The sequence below is a fragment of the Mixophyes fleayi genome, chromosome 4, assembly GCF_038048845.1.
Source record: "Mixophyes fleayi isolate aMixFle1 chromosome 4, aMixFle1.hap1, whole genome shotgun sequence".
Taxonomy (NCBI): domain Eukaryota; kingdom Metazoa; phylum Chordata; class Amphibia; order Anura; family Limnodynastidae; genus Mixophyes; species Mixophyes fleayi.
The window spans coordinates 49,715,891-49,735,998 of NC_134405.1; the positions used below are offsets into that span (position 1 = coordinate 49,715,891).

At 41.5% G+C, this 20,108-nt stretch overlaps 1 protein-coding gene across 6 annotated transcripts in view; it reads right to left on the reverse strand.

The window, feature by feature from the left end:
• Positions 1–4,904: 4,904 nt before the first annotated feature.
• EVI5L (ecotropic viral integration site 5 like) overlaps positions 4,905–20,108 on the reverse strand; it is a 28,881-nt gene continuing 13,677 nt past the window's right edge. For 2 of the 6 annotated variants that reach the window (XM_075206922.1, XM_075206921.1), the window contains exons 3-20: positions 18,834–18,999; positions 18,253–18,477; positions 17,043–17,117; positions 16,689–16,814; positions 15,512–15,655; positions 15,329–15,418; positions 14,536–14,633; positions 14,390–14,450; positions 13,560–13,613; positions 13,052–13,084; positions 12,567–12,707; positions 11,116–11,244; positions 9,774–9,914; positions 9,503–9,661; positions 8,281–8,427; positions 7,608–7,703; positions 7,204–7,299; positions 4,905–6,648 (exon numbers count right to left, since the gene is read on the reverse strand). In XM_075206922.1, the coding sequence (XP_075063023.1) occupies positions 6,361–6,648; positions 7,204–7,299; positions 7,608–7,703; positions 8,281–8,427; positions 9,503–9,661; positions 9,774–9,914; positions 11,116–11,244; positions 12,567–12,707; positions 13,052–13,084; positions 13,560–13,613; positions 14,390–14,450; positions 14,536–14,633; positions 15,329–15,418; positions 15,512–15,655; positions 16,689–16,814; positions 17,043–17,117; positions 18,253–18,477; positions 18,834–18,999 (2,269 nt within the window). In that variant the 3' untranslated portion in view covers positions 4,905–6,360. Of the gene's footprint in view, positions 6,649–7,203; positions 7,352–7,607; positions 7,704–8,280; positions 8,428–9,502; positions 9,662–9,773; positions 9,915–11,115; positions 11,245–12,566; positions 12,708–13,051; positions 13,085–13,559; positions 13,614–14,389; positions 14,451–14,535; positions 14,634–15,328; positions 15,419–15,511; positions 15,656–16,688; positions 16,815–17,042; positions 17,118–18,252; positions 18,478–18,833; positions 19,000–20,108 lie in introns of those variants that run through there. The other 4 variants (XM_075206924.1, XM_075206923.1, XM_075206927.1 and 1 more) reach the window with 4 other exon arrangements.

Consider the following 20,108-nt stretch of genomic DNA (forward strand, 5'->3'; position numbering starts at 1 on the left):
ATGTAATTATTGTTTACTTTGTAGGTCACAAGAAACCATCTCTTCCTACACGTAAAGGTGAGAAAGACCAAAAACTTTGTCCTGGCTCTGACCAATGGCTATTCATAGCTTCTTTATTTGCCTTTACAGAATATGGCGTACAGGGGGTAGGAGTGGTTGCGGTGGTGGGTGTCACACTATGCTCCTTCTTCTTTGGGGCAATGTTGACGGCCGGACTGTGGTGTATCCACATCAAGACATGTGAGTAACTCTCTTCTCGGTGGCGGAACGGTTTTCTGTTATCATGACCTCCCTGTCTGTGGAACAACAACTCTTTGTGTGATGATGGTGCTTTGTCTTCTCTACAGCTCCGGACTATCAGGTGACTCCAAGCTCGTAAGGACTTCAGGATTTCAAGTAGATTGTCACTGAATATATAGTAACAGTAATGTGGCCACTCTGCCCCCTTTGTTATGTCCCTGAGATGATGATGAATCACCACATAAATAAAAATCTGAATGCAATTATCTTATTTGTCAGGAATTATACAGTACAATACACAAGAAGCAGTAGGTTGAACCATATTTTCAGGAATTAATCTCAGTGGACACCTAACACCAAAATGATACCAGTACTAATCAGACTGTGAGAGATATATTTGTTGTCCATACTAGTTAGGAGCAATCTTACTATTGTTGGGATTTGAAATCAACATTTTATCACTACCGGTGTCAGATTGTACTTGCGTGGCCAATGTAACTTATGTGAATCTATTGTATCAACATTTCATTAAAGACCATTTTAGGGCCAGCTCTACGGCTGTATACACAAGTCGTCCTTCCCCCTTTCATGTTAGAGCAAAGGGTTCATCAACATAAGGATACAAAATGAGGTAGCTGACTAATAATAATTATTTATTCTATTTCTAACCTTTTGGAAGATTAATAACTTCTTCAGACATACTTAAGGTGCCAGTACATGGGTAGATCCCATTTTGGCATACAAATAAGCGTCCAAATCTGTAAAGTTACCCCACGTGGTCATTGGTCGATTGGATTTTCCATTTAAACGTTCCCAAGCTGATGATTTTCAGGATCATTGGGCCTATGCATGCTGTGATTTGTTGCCAATTAGGTCTATAAGGTAAAAACCAGGCAGACTTTACTATACACACTTCTAATTAAATATATCTCACAGACTTGTTTACACACATTTAGAGTAAAGTAAATAAAAAAAAATTACTAAATTGTGAAGCTTGCACCACACCATAATTAAATGAAGATATTGCATACAAGGAGATCATCATTTACTAGTATCTACTCTCAATCCACAGGTTTTAAAAATATATTGGTCAAAGGTCCACTGCGGCTGAGGACAAAAGTGTGGGTGAGGGACTCTCACAATGGAAGTGGGCAGATGAATCAGATAAAATATATTTGAAGCTGTCCCTCAATTAGTGTAAAACAAACAAACAAAAAAATCACAGTAAAAAGAGCAATAAGGCCGGTGTCCAGCTGAGGTCAATGGAAGAAGTGAATGATCTTCGGAACAAGTGGCGTTATAAGGAGGAGGAAGAGTTAGTCTGCCCTGTCCTTCCAGGGATGAATCATAACTCACCACCTCTGTTACATAGATGCTACTGCTACAGGATGAAATACAATGCTGAACATTCTGAAATCCATATTCATTAAAATACTTTTTGATTCACAACAAAATGAATGATATCACTAAGGCGTGAGGCACGTGGTACCTCATACCCCACTGATGTTACTACTTCCTTGAGAATTGAAAAAGATAAATATTGGATGACGGACTGCATGTGTCAGGTACACCGCAACGCAAGAATACTGCTATAATTATATAATCTGGACAATTGTACATTACAGTTAGTTTCATTCCATGTTAAAATGTAAGCTATTTATTCATGAGTAAAACAGGGAACGTCTCTGATCCTTTAGTATATTCTAAGCTAGCTTAAGGGACAGTTAAGCAAAACACTGAACCAACTTTCAGTGACATCACAGATGAACTTTGTGACCAAAATGAGGCACTGGTGATTCCAAAATAATGGCCTCCACAGAAGAATTCTTGCATATTTTCACTGACCCTTCAGACCTCAATGTACCCAGGGGCAGCAAGGTGGCTCAGTGGTTAGCACTTCTGCCTCACATCTTTGTTTACGGGGGTAAACATTACCAAGTATGAGTGAAGTCTGGCAGACGTAAGTATTGCACCATTTTCACATCCGAGGTATTGTTCCATCTGAGCTAGTAGGGTAGTGTTCAACTAAAGAAACTTTAAACCCTATATATTTTAATTTCGCTTTGCATTTCCCTATTGTAATATCAAAAGAATATTGCTTAAAAATATTCTTCCTTTAAGACTTTACTTCGTATTTGATGATGATGCTACTAACTGCTTGTCATGGTAAATCCATTTCTTTCTCGTACAAGACCCTTTCTGTCAATCGAATTTTGTGTGTGATCATTATCTCACAATGCAATAGTTTGGGTAGATGGTTCAGTGGTAAGCAATATATGTGGTATTAGTGGATGTGGAGTATGATGTATTTGAGGCTATGACCAGGTCCAGAAATGACCAAAACATTAGAAAGCAAGCAGAGACAACACAGAGTCTGCTCATAGGTTGGCATAAAACTATGTTTTGCATATACATTCTCCTATGCTCGGCCCATCTGAGCCCAAAAAATGTTTGATGTTACAGTCCATTGAAACATATTGTACCCTGTTTTTAAATAGGCCCCACGATATTACCATCCGCCGGAGACATTACAATTTATGGCCAATCGAGTAACATCATTCACAAGAGTGTATACACATAGCTCTCCTCACAGGACTACCAGCCTACATATAGAATGACACAGAGACGCTTTATTAATAACAGTGTGAATGTATTTATTGAATAAAGTGAGTTGTGGCCTAAGCAGCCACTACAATAGTCGCAGAAGGGGTTCCAGCCACATGACTCATTAAGAAGTGTAGCAGTGCAGAGGGGGTGCGGTGTGGCACCTTCCTAACACAACGGGTACAAGCAGACACAATTTGTAGGGTGTTCATTAAGTCAGCTTTCTGCAAATAGGCCTCAGAGAATCCATTTTGTCCTTAAAAAGCACACCCAAAATATAAATGAAACCGCTAAATCCACCGCACCTGGCAATTGCAGAGCATCACTCCTCAAACACTATACCTTCATGTGTCTGCAGAGGTTCATTCCGCTACCACAAGCCCTTGTGTGTCTGCAAAGATTCTTTGGACTATCACAGTACCTTACGTTTCTCCAGAGTGTCACTCTCAAAACACAATATCTCTTGTGCCTGCAGAGCATCACCCCACTCCCATAATCCCGTGTGCCTGCACATTAACACTGCACTTGTGAAGAGCATCGCTTTGCCAACAAGCCCACCGGCATCTAGGGATCTCCTCTGCACCCATCGTCTTATCATTGTCCTCTCAGTTCTCAACCTGCGAGAACCGTCGCTGCGTCCCCTTCAGTGTCTGCTTCTAGTGCATTTGGCACTCAACAAAATTAGACGTCAACACTTAGCAATATTTACACACTATACACATATAAACATCAGGTGTGCAAGTGCTTCCTTGCACGAAACATAGTGCACTGTTCACAACAATATTATATTCAGGTCCGCTGGAGTATTTGACATTATACAGCCAGAGAAAATACATGACAGAGTTTAATATTCTGTCCATCAAAAACAAACCGTAAATGTTTCATATTGTGTAAAGTTTACGCAGTGGTTTATTTCGGGGGCACTTATTGCACTTTAAAGTAAAGTATATATTTTTATATTTGTATGCACTTCTTATAAAGGACCAAAGATTCAGGTGAAACTTTTCACCTATTAACTTCAGATTCAAATCTAAAAATGTACCTGAAAATCAGGATTAAATAACCTTGGCTCTCTAGCAGTATCTGATAATGCATGCTGCGATTTGTAGTTCCCCAACTGCAGGAGAGCCACAGGTTGACGTAACTTGTCCTAAAATAGCCGTGGCAATTGAAACGTATCGAATTTGATAACACAGTGGCCTTAAGATTTTGTATCTGTATTTTACAGCTTAGAAATAAAAGTTAGTGCAAGACAAAAGCCGTTACTATAAAAACAATAAAAGGGACGTTTTATCCCCTTTATACAATATATTAGGCATATGTAACAATGTGACTCTTTACATTTGTAAAATGATAAAGTGTAAATTTTGTATATATATATATATATATATATATATATATATATATATATATATATATATATATATATATATATATTCGAGTCTTGCACCTTTCAAGAAATAACAATAATAATAATAAAAAAGCAAGATATATATCATTGGTTTGTTAACACTGAAGCATTTACAATAAACAAAAATAATTATATATAAATATATACACATTAACACAATTTGTTCTTTAGTGTCAGAGTTTTAGTAACACTGTAGTAAAATGACTGGGCTGGTAAGGAAATGTCTCCATTAGGGTTTAGACAAAGGCTGGGTGGAGGCAGAGCTATGAGGCTTGCATGGCGGAAATAGTTTGGCAAGCTCTGATCGAGCACCTTTGTCCCGTACAATTTTAGGTCAGCAGCCATCTTGTCTTACTCTGTATGTTCTTTATCTCTGAAATGGGGAAAGTGCGTCACTAACTGGACTTGTGGGCTTATGTAACATACCATGGGCACAAACCTGCTATAGCCCACAGCAACCATATGTCCACCTTCATTTCCTCAACTACAATACAAAATGGCAGCTAGAATCTGATTAGTTGCTATGGATACAGCACATTTATGCGCAGCGTACCATGTTATTATACAAGTCTGTTAGTGCTATTTTATGAAGCTAAACCTCTTTATTTGTAGTCGACCTCTAAGTAGTCTGATTTCTAAGATTTATTTATTTTTATCTTTAAATGAAGAGAGGAAGTAGTGGTCCAATAGACTATAGTCTTTAAATCACTGTTGCATTCTGTAAAGCCTAAATGGACTCTCTTTCTTATTTAGAAGTAGTATTATGCTTTTTTTTGGCTCGTGGCCTAGAAAACAAATGGACCAACCACCTTCACCCAGCAGAGGCAGCCATTTTGTGAGACTGCAGCCAATTAAGTCTCTAGCGACTGCTGATACCACTGCGGCACTTCATTAAGTACACAATGGCCTGAACAAATATTCAATACAACCTATCAATTAACTAGTAACCAGTGATATCACTGAGGTACAGGTCCCTAATGATTCGGGATTCATTCTTATGAATATTGGTTCGACCCACAAAATGGCCGCCTCCACTGGGTGCAGGTGATGGGTACACTTTAAGACATCATGTTTTCATAGGTAGAGTACAATCAACCTTAAACTAAATTTCCAATCAAGTGAATACAGTATTTACAGGTTGTAACACTTCTTTAAGTAGGAATGCTGATCCTCGGCCTCTACACCTGAACTTCAACCAGCAGGGGCGCACGCAGGGGGGTTTCTGGTTCTCCAGAAACCCCTCCCCTCCGCAAAGAACAGTGTCCCTACATAGCGGCACTTTACTATACAGCAGCTGCGGCTCTGTCAAAGAAGCGTCCGCGGCGGTGCTGTATTGTAGTACAATACAGCATCGCCACGGACGCTTCTTTGACAGTGCCGCAGCTGCTGTTCAGTGCAGTGTCGCCGAAATGGAGCTGCAGCTCTCTCTATATGTTTTTTTGAGGGGAAACCCCCCCCCCCCTAAAGATCCTGCGTGCGCCCCTGACCAGGAGACACTCCTTTTAATGGCAAGGTCTTACAATAGTAAATGTAGTTCATTCAAATATTTTCTTCACTTAGATATAACACTTTTAAAGGCGCTCTCTCTTGTCCCTTATTACTGGTAATGCACGTAAGGGTTTCAGTATTTCTCATTGCAGTTTGCCCAATGTCCCTTGTCACCATGGTACTGGTTAGTCTTCTAAGGGTTTAAAGCTCGTTAACAGTGTAGATTCACCTCAGGTTAGTGTTAAGAATCAGAATGTTAAATTAAGAACATCCACAATAATACTTGATGGATGCCAGTAAGAACCCTCTATTGTTGTCTCCTTCTTAAGTCCAACAAGAGCTTGTGAAAGTCTTAGTCTGTTTCCCACACTTCTATTGATTGACCAGAGGTTCACGTTGTATACTGCATGGAGTAGTGTGACTGGGACTCCTCCTCTAATTTCAAGGAACCTCATTGGGACACGGAGGAGCAATTCAAGCATCCATTGCGTAGCCTTGAGTTGCTGATCCTCAAACAGAAGCTCCTCCTTCAGAGGCCTTAAAATTCCCACAGTGCCAGAAAGGATACAAAAAGGTATTTTCCACTCCTTTATTTCTACCCACTTATTTCTTCAGTGCTATTCTTCCTCCGCAGGCTCGGGGGGCGAATCAGAAGTAGCCCCGTTGGTTTCTACTCCTTCTTCACTGTCAGAGCTGGCAGAACTTCTGAGGTGCCGCAGGAAGCAAGACTTATGTGGAGAGTGGGGATAGAGGGCATCTTGCAAGACTCCAAGGGGTCGAGAGAGAAGCTCCTCATCTGAGGAAGGGAGAGAGTCTTCATCCTCACGCCCTGAGCGGGAGGAGAGGTGCAGTCCATCAAAGTTTATGGAGTCAGAATAAGGTTTGTGACCTCGCATCAGGAGAATCTTTGGAGACGAGAGAGAAATATATATAAAAGATAATTATAATCAAGTGATAAGCTGTTTAAAAGACAGTATTACATTGTACTGGACCTTAAGACCTGTCCATAACCAGATGTCTTTAAACAGATAAAGTAGACATTTAATGGACATGCGAATTCCCCTTCATATCAATAGAAATTATATGACGACATTCTATCATACTGGTGAGTTAAATACTTCATCTATAGCCAGGGCAGCAGAGTGGCCTAGTGGTTAGCACCTCTGCCTCACAGCACTAGGGTCATGGGTTCGATTCCCGACCAAGGCCTTATCTGTGTGGAGTTTGTATGTTCTCCCTGTGTTTGTGTGGTTTTCCTCCGGGTGCTCTGGTTTCCTCCCACACTCCAAAAACATACTGGTAGGTTAATTGGCTGCAATCAAAATTGACCCTTGTCTCTGTCTGTCTCACTCTCTGTCTGTGTGTGTGTCTATATTAGGGAATTTAGACTGTAAGCTCCAATGCACTGCGGAATTAGTGGCGCTATATAAATAAATGATGATGATGATACATGGACTGACCTCCTGCCTCAGCTCTTCGATCTGATCCTTCAGCTCCCGGATATACTGTGAAGAGTCCGAATCATTCAGTTTTCCTTGTATCACCCCCTCCTCTTTCTGGGAGAGATGAGAGGGAGTCAGAAAGCAGCACTCACCACTGGGAGCATGACTGGTCACAAGGAGAACACGGCATGAGATGAATGAGTTCATGATCAGATGGAAGTTGGGGAAAATGGACAGTCTAGAATAGGGGTAGGCAACTTGCGGCTCTCCAGGTGTTTGTGAAACTACAAATCCCAGCATGCCTTGCCACCTATCTGCTGGTTATCTACTGGCAAAGCATGCTGGGACTTGTAGTTTCACAAACACCTGGAGAGCTGCAGGTTGCCTACCCCATGTCTAGAAAGATCATAGAAGTATTTCACCTGTATCTCCAGATCAGCTATCCTCTGACGCATCTCAGCAACGGCTGCCATGCTGTCCGCTTCTCTCAGCCTCACTGCCATCACCTCTTCTTTATTCTGAGGAAACACAAAGTGGGTCATTTACACACCGGTTGTGCTGAGCAAGAGTCCTGCATTGACTGATGTACGGTCACAAACTCTGAGCATACTTTGTAAGGAACTGCACTTAAACTTGCCACGCAAAATGCGGACAAAGCAAATTTAGGATGGGGTGATTCTCTGGTTGGTGCTCCTCAGATCTGTGCTGTGCACCCAATCCACAAAAACAAGATTTCTTTTTATAGTGTGACCAGGAAAACTTGGAGACAGGGTATTAACTAAACAAAATAATTATTTTAATAAAGAGTTCAATTAAAAAATATTGAGGGTCATCGGTAAACGAATTAAAGTCTAAATGAATGATAAAGAGGACAGTAAGCCGTGCTTAGTGGTGACAAGCCATGCATGCAATCCTCAGACTACAATGGTCACGCATGCACCGGATATACAGGAGGACCATGAAGGGTCTGTGTAAGTGTGGACCAGTAAAAGTAGGTGGCATTGTGCATATATAGACGTGATGCGCGGTACTGGTCTTGCTCTCCATAAATGGTTCAACATACAGTGGCCAACAAACAGTTCTCCTTAGTCTCACCTTGCACTCTGTCACCGCATGTCTCCGCTTAGCCTCACTCATCTGTGACTGCAGAGCCTTGTTCTGTGTGGCCTCATTTTGCAGCCTCTCTTTCAGCTCTTTGCACTCTCTCTCCAGCCGTGAGAGGTGCTTCTCGTGCATCACCTCCTGGAGGGAACAGGAGGCTTCACATTATTTACACCAGTTGGAAAAACTTCATCCACACACAATGCACATAGGTTAGTCTTACGCTGCTGGCTGACTCATTATAGATTGATGGGGTGCCAAGACTTAGGACCTGCTGTCACTTTCCAGTAGTTTGTGAAGCATGAAGGTACATTATTATATTACATCTTAACCTGACCTTCCACTACAAACAGCAAACAAATGTTGCGGATATAAGACAAAAAGCTTAAACAGCAAAAGGATGCAAGGTCAGTTATGTGTGTTCTGACATCACTGGCTATGCTCTTGTATGTAAATTCACAGAGCATTTCCGTTACATTGCATCTGTCAAACAAAATACAGTGTTGCTATACCACAGACACCTCCCAACAGTCTAGACTGATACAATTTAGATAAATATCACCTTCTAAGTAGTATTATAAACATGCCAGCCATCAGCAATGGGATGGGAGGTATAGCAAGCTGCATAGATAATATTATATTATATAATAGAATAATATATATATATATATATATATATATATATATATATATATATATATATATATATATATATATATATATATATATATATACATATATATATACATATATATACACATGCACACACACACACACACACACACACACACACACACAGGCTTTATTGTCAAATAACAGCTTAACGTGCTCTTTAACAGAAGCCTTGTCAAAAAGGGCCACTTCATCAAGTAATGACTTATGTTATATGACAGGGCCACAGTCAAGGTCTGGAGAAACACATCTTTCATTCAATTTAAGTGCATTTGGCCATAACTTAATAAATACTTGTTATATGCAATCTAGCTTTATCCATCCCTCTTTTTAACATACTGAAGAAGCACGTGTAGAACTCAAAAGAAGGGTACAACCCTCTTTTCCGCTTGTCATCTAATAGGAGTCAGTCACTTTTGCTCTTTCCAGAATGGAGCAGGATTAAGCTCGGCTGACCACAGTGTGATACAATCAGCACTCTGCACTTATAGAATGTACAGGATACAATACAGAACACGACCACTGATGGCAAGTGCAGAGTCACCTGACTTTCCAGTACAAGGACTCTTTGGCGAAGTTCACGTGTCTCGCTTTGAGCCATGGCTTCTCTTAACCGACAAGACATGACCTCATCCTGTAGGTCCCCTGTTGCACTCTTACGAGGAGAGTCTTTCCAAATACCTCCACCCCGGGACGACAGGGACTACATAATGAAAAAGTGGCATGACAAGAAATAAAGTATGATTATGACAAATGCTGAAGAGACTATAAGGACTAGGAGGGAAGCAGAAGACATATTGAGGTGTGCCTCTCACCTGCCATCGGTCACTCAGCTCTATCACTTGTTGCTGTCCTTCACGCATCACCTGGAGAGCATGGGCTTCCCTCTTCCTCAGAACTTGCACTTCTTCCTGAAGCATAGCAATGTTACTCTCATCGGGAAGAGCGCTGTTCCGCTGAGGAATAGAACAAATCCATGAGAGTGATTCTAATTTTTCTTTAGCGGTCTCACTGTCCTTGCTCAGAGACTGAACTAAACTGGTGGATATGTCCTGTTCTCTAGCTGTTCCCAACCCAGTAAGTGACATTTTCTTTGAGTGATTTAGGACCAGCTAATGTCTCACCATTACTAGCTGGTAAAATCAATGTCTTTGTCTATCTAACCTTCTCTAGCTGGAATAGACCATGACACTGTCGCCTTTCCAGCTTGTACCAACAATGGCCCTGATTCATCAAGGCACATATCTGCCGATTTTGAGCATATCGTACGCAAAATCAATCTGGGCATGCCCAGAACTGGACCTTACCCTGGTGAACACAACCATGTCCGCTTCGTCTCCAAACACCTATAATTTCGAGGAGTGAACAAAGCGGGAAAGGGGAGTTTTGCCATAGTCAATTTACAGTGAGGGCGTGCCAAACTCAAGTGCACGCAGCCACATACGAATCCAGCTCTAGGCACGGCAGAGTTTTTTTCTCTTCAGTATCTCTTGCTCCAGCTACAGGGCTAGTCTAAGTCCTGCTAAGTAGTGATGACAGTCTTCTATCCATGCTATAACATGTGTTTGCAAACAGGAGCAACTGTAAAAATGTATTTTATGTTCAGTAGACATTAAGAACATCCTAATAAATGTATTTTTCCCTGTTTTATCATTTATTTATTACTAACTGGTGACTGATAATTCTGTATATTTTTTTCAGTGCGTTTTTTTGCAAATTTATATTCTACACAGGTATTGGACGTATCCTGCAGTGTCCTGTGTAGTAGAGCAGAGCAGACCTGCACCCGTATTGATAACCACACGTATCTTCAGATCCGCTCCTTGATGTACTCGGGATGCACAGAGCCGATTTATGGGTGTTTTAAAACAACCACATGTTGTGCTCAGTATGCGTGTCTTGATGGTTCAGGCCCAATGTCTTTGTCTATCGAACCTCCTCTGGCTGGAATAGACCATGACATGGTGTCAGCTCTCTACCTGGTCTGACGAGTGTCTCATCTTTACCCCACATCATAGTTCATCTTCTCTAACTAGTACAAACATTTTGTGGACTAGGTTGTGTCATTACCGTCAACTGGTCTGAACCATATCAATGTATCCTAGCTGGTGAGGAGTGTGCTACTTCTAGAAGACATTTACCAGATTATTGTCTCACCTTTTCTAGCTCTACCACTTTCTCTTGCATCTCTTTTAGGGCTCCCAGTGTCTCCGCTTCTCTAAGCCGTGACTGTTCTCGCTCTGTCTCCAGGTGGGTAACTAGTTCTTCTGTGATGCGTGGATCACCCTGCAACGAGGGGGGGAGGGGCAATAAATATATACTTGGCCTACAATAGATTACACCAAATACTTCCCAAGGTGAGAATTTCACATATAAGTAGTGACTGGGAAGGGGGTCTTCATATTTACATTCTACAATCCCACGGCTGATAAGAGACATGATCGCAAGCAATTGCATCCTCAATTATGTATTTAGCTGCAAATTTGATTAGCAACTGCAAAGGGTGAAATTGTAATCAAAATTAGGTACGATTAAGATAGACCTTTGACTGGCCCAGCTTATGTGTTGTACAGGCATCTCCTATTGTTTTTTGTATATGTACAAATGTTTGTCCGTTTTTAATTTGTAGATCATAGCGTGTGCAGAATTGTAGACATGAAAGTATATAGCACAATGTGTTCACACTTGTCTATCCGTATGTATACTACTGATTGAACTCATGTAGAGCTAAGGCCACTCTTCCCAGCTTTGAGCCCACATGCACCCATTTTTTGGCATGTTTTCCAGTTACACCGATTGCTGTGATAAACTGGTGTTGATCAAAGGATGTTCATAAAAATAGGTGCGCCAAGTCAACCATTGGACAGAATGGGGTATTCCATATGAAATAAGAGCTACCTGCAATAATGCAGTTGTTTTTATATAAATACAAACACAAGATTTCATTTGGTGGGGCACTATACTCTGCTGAACTTCAAGGGGTGGAGAATGCACTCTATATAAGTGTATTTTATAGAGGAAGTACTTCAAAAGGCACAAAACTAATTTATTGAATATTAAAAATAAGTGCAGTGCAAATGCAGTTTTGTGACATAACCTGCCTCCATTTGTGCATACACACCTGTTTTATGGGGAAGCACATGGATCTGTGGATCAATAAGGCAGCCTCTTTGGGGTGTGCCTGATTGCCGAAATTGGGCAGATTGGGGGCATTTCTTGCAGAGTGGAGAAGACATAAATTAAGCTAAACCGAGCAGTATTGTAGTATATACATATTAAGGATTAAATAAAATAAATGAAGATGTTGACATCAGCACAGGAGAATTTCAGCTGCACCAACTCCAGCAGCTCATGTGTAGTCCAGTTTGAAGTGGGAAGGGCTAGAGCAACATGTAGCCAATCAAGGCAGCTAAACGTCAACAGCAGCAGAGTAGTAAAGAGAAGCTCCTATCAAACCGATGCCAGAAGATTGTGGAGTCAAACACACTTCTTTATGACACAAAGTTTATAACTTCAACTTGTTAATTAATTATAAAATGAAACTGTACAGTGTTGATGTTCTAGAAGGAGTCTAGAAACAGAGCGTCAGAAAGGATGAATTTTCCCACCTGTTTATCCTGCAGCTGCCGAATAAGGTTTTGCGCGCTCTGTAGATTCTCAGCAGCGGTGTAATATTGCTGTTTTACCACGGCCAGCTCTCTCTTTATGGCGTAATTCTCCTCTGCTTCCTGAGCCCTTGTAACCTGACCCTGTGTGGGAGGAGCCAGGGAAAGTTATTTCTATCATCCTCACTCTGCCTTGCGTTACTGCAGGCCTGATAGCTCAGTCCCCAAACATAGAGAGACCAGGTTTTTTAAATGCCCCAATTTCCTCTATGTCTATAACCACTATCCTGTAGTCACCATCCACAATCTGTATGGATTTTTCCTTCTATCACCCCAACAAGTTGACATTCAACTTTCCTAGGAAGGGTCTCATTGCTCCCCACCCTTCTACATCTGTCCTTGCTTGTGACAGGAAAAATACACCAGGAAAGATGGAATCAGAGGGATGATCCTAAAGACAAATAAGACAAGAAGATAGGTAACTGTACCTGGATGAGCCTGTCCGCTAAGGCAGCACTTTCCTATGAGACAGTCCACAAAGATGAGGCAACAGAGAGAGAGAGAGAGAGGAAAGGAAGAAAAAGAGCGAGAGAGAAACAAAAGGAGATATAGCGGGGAGAGAGAAAGAAAAAGGTAACCACCACCGCACTAGGAGAAGCAGGACAGAATTAGACAGGTTTCACCAAAACCACTTTTGAAATAACATTACTCCAATGGAAGAAATTACATTGGGAGAATAAAAAATGGCTGCCTTAAAAATATGTCTTCTAGTATGTGTACAGCCACTACTATGGAATACTCCATATCTATGTAGCGGGCATGGTATGCTCCAGGTAGTAGAATTTGTTTATAAGATTCATCCATGCTAAACTTGGGGAGAGAAAGTCAAGGCAGCCATCTTTAAACGTCTCATGTAGGGAATGCGGGGAAGGAGCAAACTGACATTACGGTAGACAGTGTGATGAGGTAAGAAGGAACAGAAGGACAAAGCCCTACCTTTTCTAGCGTTTCAATGCGCTGCTTTAGAAGTCTGTTCTCCGTTCGTAAGCGCTGCACATAGTGATGAGAAATAGGACAGGAGTCAGGCACAGAAAAACCCTTCAAGCCAGCCATAATAGTCTTTTACTTACATTACTCCTACTGAGCCGCAGCCGCGATGCTTGGTATTATTAGCAGCTAGCCCTGGCTGTTGTGGACCTCTTTTCTGCTTGTACAGCTCTATAGGGACATGACTCTACCTTTATTTCTGTAAACTCTAGATTCATTTATGTCCAAACCAAGAGGAAGTTAGTTCTTCTGGTGAAATGAGGGGTGGCAGCAGACACCCAGCTTCTGGAACGCTGCACGTTAGTAAATGTGAAGACAACACTATAAGCGACCCGATGTGCTGAGGGACATCTGCTTGCATTCAGCGTTGCCTGGTTCTAGAAGTACATGCTTTTTTAATTCCCTAATTACCATTTACTGGCTCTAGAGAGGCTTAACTCTTTACTTCCCATCTAACTCTTGCCCAGAGATCTACAGGGAAATGACTTGTCTGAGATCTAGACATAACTCTTAATTATTAATAACTTAAATTTGTAAAATTCTACAGTGCTGAGCGATAGGGAAACAAGAGATTTACAGAGTAGCAGAGGTGGGTGATAGACGAGAAGATAAGGGGGAATAAGGAGGGTCCTGTTTACAATCTAGCCAGCTCTAGTGTGTGGGATCTAGAGGGAGACAACAACTTCTTATTTTTAGAGAAATGACTCTACTGTGAGTTCTCTCATCTGGCTTGAAGACATAACCAGCAACGTGTTTTATATTTTTCAGCAGACAGTCACCTTGATTTCAATTTGCTCTTCCATCTCTTTGCTTTTAATAGCAGCATATTCTTTTTCCAATCTATAGGAGGATAAACAACAAAAGGTCTCAGCTTGAAAGCCAGAAGCTCACTGGGAATGACTCTATATACCCAGCTCCTCCGTACCGCTTCATTCTCTTTGGGTTGTACTTGACTTGGTATGCCTTAAGGATCAGTTTATCTGGGCAGCTGTCAAACTGGTGCGGGATTACCTTCTGAAAATACTGAGATAACAAACAAATACAATCCTGTTACAAAACAAAGGTCTCTGATGGTCTACAAGATATTCACGGAGCCCACCGATATCTCTTTTCATATGAATTAAACCAGATATATTAATAGAAAATTAGCCATAATGCCAGAGGTCCAAGTCCAGAGCATATCTGTGCTTTCTATTCTGTCCCAATATCCTGACTATATTCAACGGGGTCTACTCACGTCAAATATGGAGGAAAGAGGGACAACATTTCCACTATTTCCCCCATGTTTGTCTTCTGACGATTTCTGTGACCGTCCACCTGAGGGTCCTGGAGCTGGGATGGAGTTACAGCACGCATGCATGGTAATGGGAAATGGCCTGAGGATTTTCATGACCTCACATCACTGTTTCTGGGGCAGAGCTGCCTAGAATGTGGTCATGACCTCACTCTGAGCCCCGAGGCAGCTCAAAGCCTCTATGTTGGATATCACTCTAGCGATAGACGGACCTGTCCTCACCACACTAATCCCTACCCAATGTCATGCACGGATACAGCACGAGCAGTTTTTATATTATGATTAATGAAGACGTTTACATTTCAAGTTCTGAAAATTTGTCCATAAACATTGTTTCCAATGGGGGCATTACTGAGGAAATCCTGTAACCTGCTCATCCATTTTTATTCGGCTACATAATTTTTTTTGCACTGAAAACACTTGCCTGCGACATCCCTTCCATATCCAGCTGCATCAGCTCAGACTGATTTACCGTCAGTAGAGCCATCCCGACTCGGAAGATGACCTCCAGACCCTGTAAGAGGACACCGGATATCAGCATGATCAGATGACATCACAGACTGATCCAATCAGTTCCTGGCAGCCAGCGGTCCAGGCTGCCACTTACCTCATAGATGAAAATATCAAAGACACGGGTGGCCACGGGCAAAGGGAATGTTGTGAGGAACAGCGTTAAAAACCAGGACGAAGCATACATGGACGTGTGGAAGCAGTGAGAGCGGAAATGGAGATTTAACTCTGGCAGCTGGTCCTGTAAAATAATAAATATATAAAGGATGGAAAAAATACAAATAAGTAGCCCCCGACGGTCATTATTCAGTGCAGTGCAAGCTATAAGATGTGGCCGTACACACTATGGGGGTAGGACCAGCAAAACTTTATGGTATTTTTGAAGATTTCTGTGGGAGACAATGTTACTGGGTATGAGCCTATTCTCTCACCTGTAGCTCAGTGATCTCCGTGTGTGACTGGAATGAGGGTGGAGTTAGAATCCACTTGCAGCCAATCAATGCACTACAACCCTCTGAGGGCTAGACCAAACTGAAAGCAATACAACGTTTGCTGGCTTATATCTACCTATGCTCGATCATCCCATAAATTGTACCTTGTGAGCAGGGTCCTCTTACCTCTCTGTCTGTATGTATTACCCAGTATTGTTTTATTACGGTTTGTTCCCAATTGTAAAGCGCTATGGAATTTGCTCTAATTAAATGATGATGATGATCCTTATACCCATTGACAGGGCTAGATCAATCTTTTCCCAGAAGGAGCATTATAACATTTTCTGCACTATATCAACCTGTACACAATCAAAGCATTATAACGTTTATTGGGTATAAGCCAACCAGTAGCCAATCAGTGAATTATAACAGGGCTGTACCAATCTGTATTGAATAAAAACATTCTAATGGTTCAGGAGCGTCCTGGAACCAATGTGAGCATTTGAATGTCCATAACACAATTGTTAACATTGCTCAATTAGACTTACACATTATGTAGTTCTCAGTGTTTCTGATGTATGCTAGCTGCTGTCTCCTTCTCAAAGTTACCAAACTAAGCCAAGTGGATGAACACAAAGTAGATTATTATCAATATTATTATTAATAACCATTGTCTTTCTTACACTGCTTCAGTAGAGATCTCTGTTGTATAAACGTTACCAGGAATAAAGCTGTTGAAGCCTTTCTGAGCTACGTGACAACATCGGGGGAGGCGAAGCTCTGAGGCTGCATAGAAAGGTAGCCTTCCAATGTGTAAACGAACAAGCGAGGTGCGGGGCGTACCTGTAACATGTATTCCAGCTGATATATACACAGGCCGAGCTCAGCCATGCTGGGCTTAAACAGTTCCCGTAAACGATACTCCTGCATTAGCCGAACAAACACACAAAAGGCTTCCTCCTCCGGCATCTACATGGGAAAGGACAATAAACATGTGAGAAATGACGTAAAGGACGGAAACCCTGAAGAAGAAGAGAACGGAGGAGATATGCATTCCTGGCTGTACATCAGATGGATTTTATTACAAGTCACAGAGGGGTTCTGTAACGTGAATAAAGGTCACTGAAGTGAGGACACCAGAAGTCACTGTTTATACAGATACTGTGTTTCTACATACATGTATTATAAGAAGCTCACCTGCATTAGAAGTAGTCCCACAATGAAGGCACTGCCCTGACAGTAACCCACTTCCCGGTCTATCAGGGAGTACGCCTGCGGGGAGAGCACACCAGTCTGTATATACATCTCAGCCAAATCTTACATTTCATCCAACCATAATTCTATGCTATCTGATCACATTTCTCTGATTGAACGGCACAGTGCGACTCCCACACACACAGATTTCTGAACAATTCCACCAATAATCCAGGGTATTCATTCACCTACTAACAACTGTACATCTTTGTGTACTCCTGAAGATGCCTCTATGTTTTGCGTTTACTTAATGTTAAGCAGAAGCAGATTATTAAAGACACAATATGGACGGGTGTAATTAATGAGGTTACATTTTACAGTGTGATGACAGCTTTTAGACTTCTGAACCCTCTTCCTGTGAAGTGGCCCTCTTCTGTGATGGATAAGACTCCATAAAATAGCTGTATTTATGATAGTTTGGTCTACCAAGATGTGTGCCAAGTATATTATTCAAAAGCATACTTGGCTAAATAAGACCACCATGCTCTCACTTGTCTGCAACAGGCTGCCATGTTAAGAGGTATTGACTACTGTAACACAGCAGACACAAAGTGACTGACAGCTTGGCTAACTGGCTGAGCAGAAAAGAACTTTGTGGAATAGTTAGTTCATAAACAGGAGTGGAGCCAGTGATGTCACAGTAGCTCAAATTACTGCATACTCAACTTTGTAATACAGTGGGGAGGTAATAGTTTACTTTTTAACAGCGCTACAGTGGAATGTCAGATTAACACTGTGTAATCTATTACCGTGATGGTTTATATCTGACAATGTCAATTTTGGTGATTAGGTGTCCTTTAATACTCAAGGATTATTTGACATCACAATCTATATGTGTTGTGATCTCAGTGATGTAGATAAAAGTTTGGAATGTTCTATGAGACATAATCAGCAATATCATTAATTATATCATTTATAAGGTGATTTTATGAATGATTGCATCACATAATCTCTGGGCATTGGGAAATTAAGATTCGTTTGCAACCTTAACAACATTTAAGTTTTTTTATATAGAAGTGTAATGGTGTTGTTAAAGTTTTCTTTATTTTTTATTTGTTCGCTTTGTTTTCAATTTCCTCTAGCTCAGATCTGCCCATCCCACCTCCTATATTTGGGTTTCTATCTTGCCTCTCCGGCTGCGTCCATGTCTTACCTTCATGACATTAAACAGCCCCTCCTGCCCCAGACTGTCTTGGCCCCTGAAGAAGTCATGCTCGGGGTACGTTCGTGCAATATCCCGCCGAATCAGCTTCTCACATGGTGAAGACATCCTCAGAAGATCGGCGTACTGCTTCTTCACCGGCATGTCTGTTGCGTTACACAACATCTGCCATACCATGGCCCTAAAGTGATGTGGGATCCCCTTCCGGATCAGCTCCTGTGTGGAAGTAAAAGAAGTAGGAGAAACAGTCATTTGTCCACAGCTACATCATTAATTGGTTGGGTTATAAAGCAATACAGTAAAACAGTGTACAGTTGTGTACTCCATAAACACTATCATTTCACATCCTAGTACAAACAGAGCCAATCATTAACATAGATTTTCATAGGAATCTGTGCAGTGATCCAATACTACAATAGTAAGACAAGCGTTAATAATTACCAGCATTCTACCAAATTGTCCTGCAATATTATAAACTATGTAACCTCTTCCCTCTACAGAAATGTAACCTAGACATGTCCGGCCACACAGAACCGCTTCCTTGTCTCAGACCATCGGTGCCTCTCGCTAACCTTCAAAAGCTTCTCCTTCCTCCTGGTCCATTCCTCCCAGTGAGTGACTATACGTCCCCAAAGCTCCCAGCTATCCTGGTCCAGAGGTGGTGGCCCCGGGGAGGTGACGCTGGTCCTGCAAGATCCGGTGACACTGCGGAGGGACTTGGAGTCTGCTTCCAGAAGCCTGAGCCACACAATTAAAAGGTCACGTACAACAGATAATATTAACCAGTGGTACCAAGATTTCAGATTGTATTTCTCCAGATATTCAGTCATTGTCGACATACCCATGTATACATAGCCCCAAATTATTCAGCTGTTCCCATCTGAGACAAATGCCATCTCATGCCATAAAAACACTCCTGTGTGTAAGAAAATAGTCAATTATGTCTATAGATAAATAATTAATAAATAGGAAAATGTATACAACTTATTTGACATGTCATAATGGGCTCAATCTAATAAAACAAAATGCTTCAACCTATTGTACATTTTAGATAAGAAGTTGCTCCGATTAAAAGTGGGAAAAAAAAAAAACCTCCCAAAGTCGGTTCCTCCTCCTGTGTCCTAAATAGTGTATAATAGTAAGCCGGGTCAAATCCTAGTGATTTGGGGGTGTGGCTGTACATACAGGGTGGTATCTGATTAGCCCTTGTTTCACTTTGAGGGCCTGATGTAGAGTCGGAAGCGAGGCCAAATGAACATAGCAAAAAACACTTTGAGCCAAGGACCCGCCTCAGTTTTCACTCCAACTGAAACGGATCTCCCCCTTGCACCTCTCTGTGCTTAGATAGCTGGAACGGGGGAGGTAGTGGGTGAGACTAGCAATATAAAGGCATGTTCACGCACTTTACATGCTATGCGGAGTTGAAAGCAGCCGCAGATAGGTCTCTAGGAGACGTATTTTGCGGGTGCTTCCTGCTTGTACAACAGACCTTGCTGTATTTAAAAAAAAATATTTATTTATTCATTAATCTGCTTTACAGGGCTGTTGTGACTGATACATTTAAGTGTATCATGCACACCGGCCCACAAGGCAGATAAAGAGGAGTGTTTGTACAATTTGCATAGTATTCTAAGTTGCACGGGTCTAAAGGTCCGTTTGACTTGGAATACTGTTTAATTACGGGATGTAATTACACTTACGAGTTAAGTGTAATTTGCGTCCGACTCTACATCAGGCTCTGAATGTTTTCAAGAAGGGTTTTCAGAGTGGGAAGAGAGGGGAAAGGACATTTTAAGGATCAGGAGTAAAGGAAAACTTTTTTTTTTTAAATCATTTTAGCTGCCTCA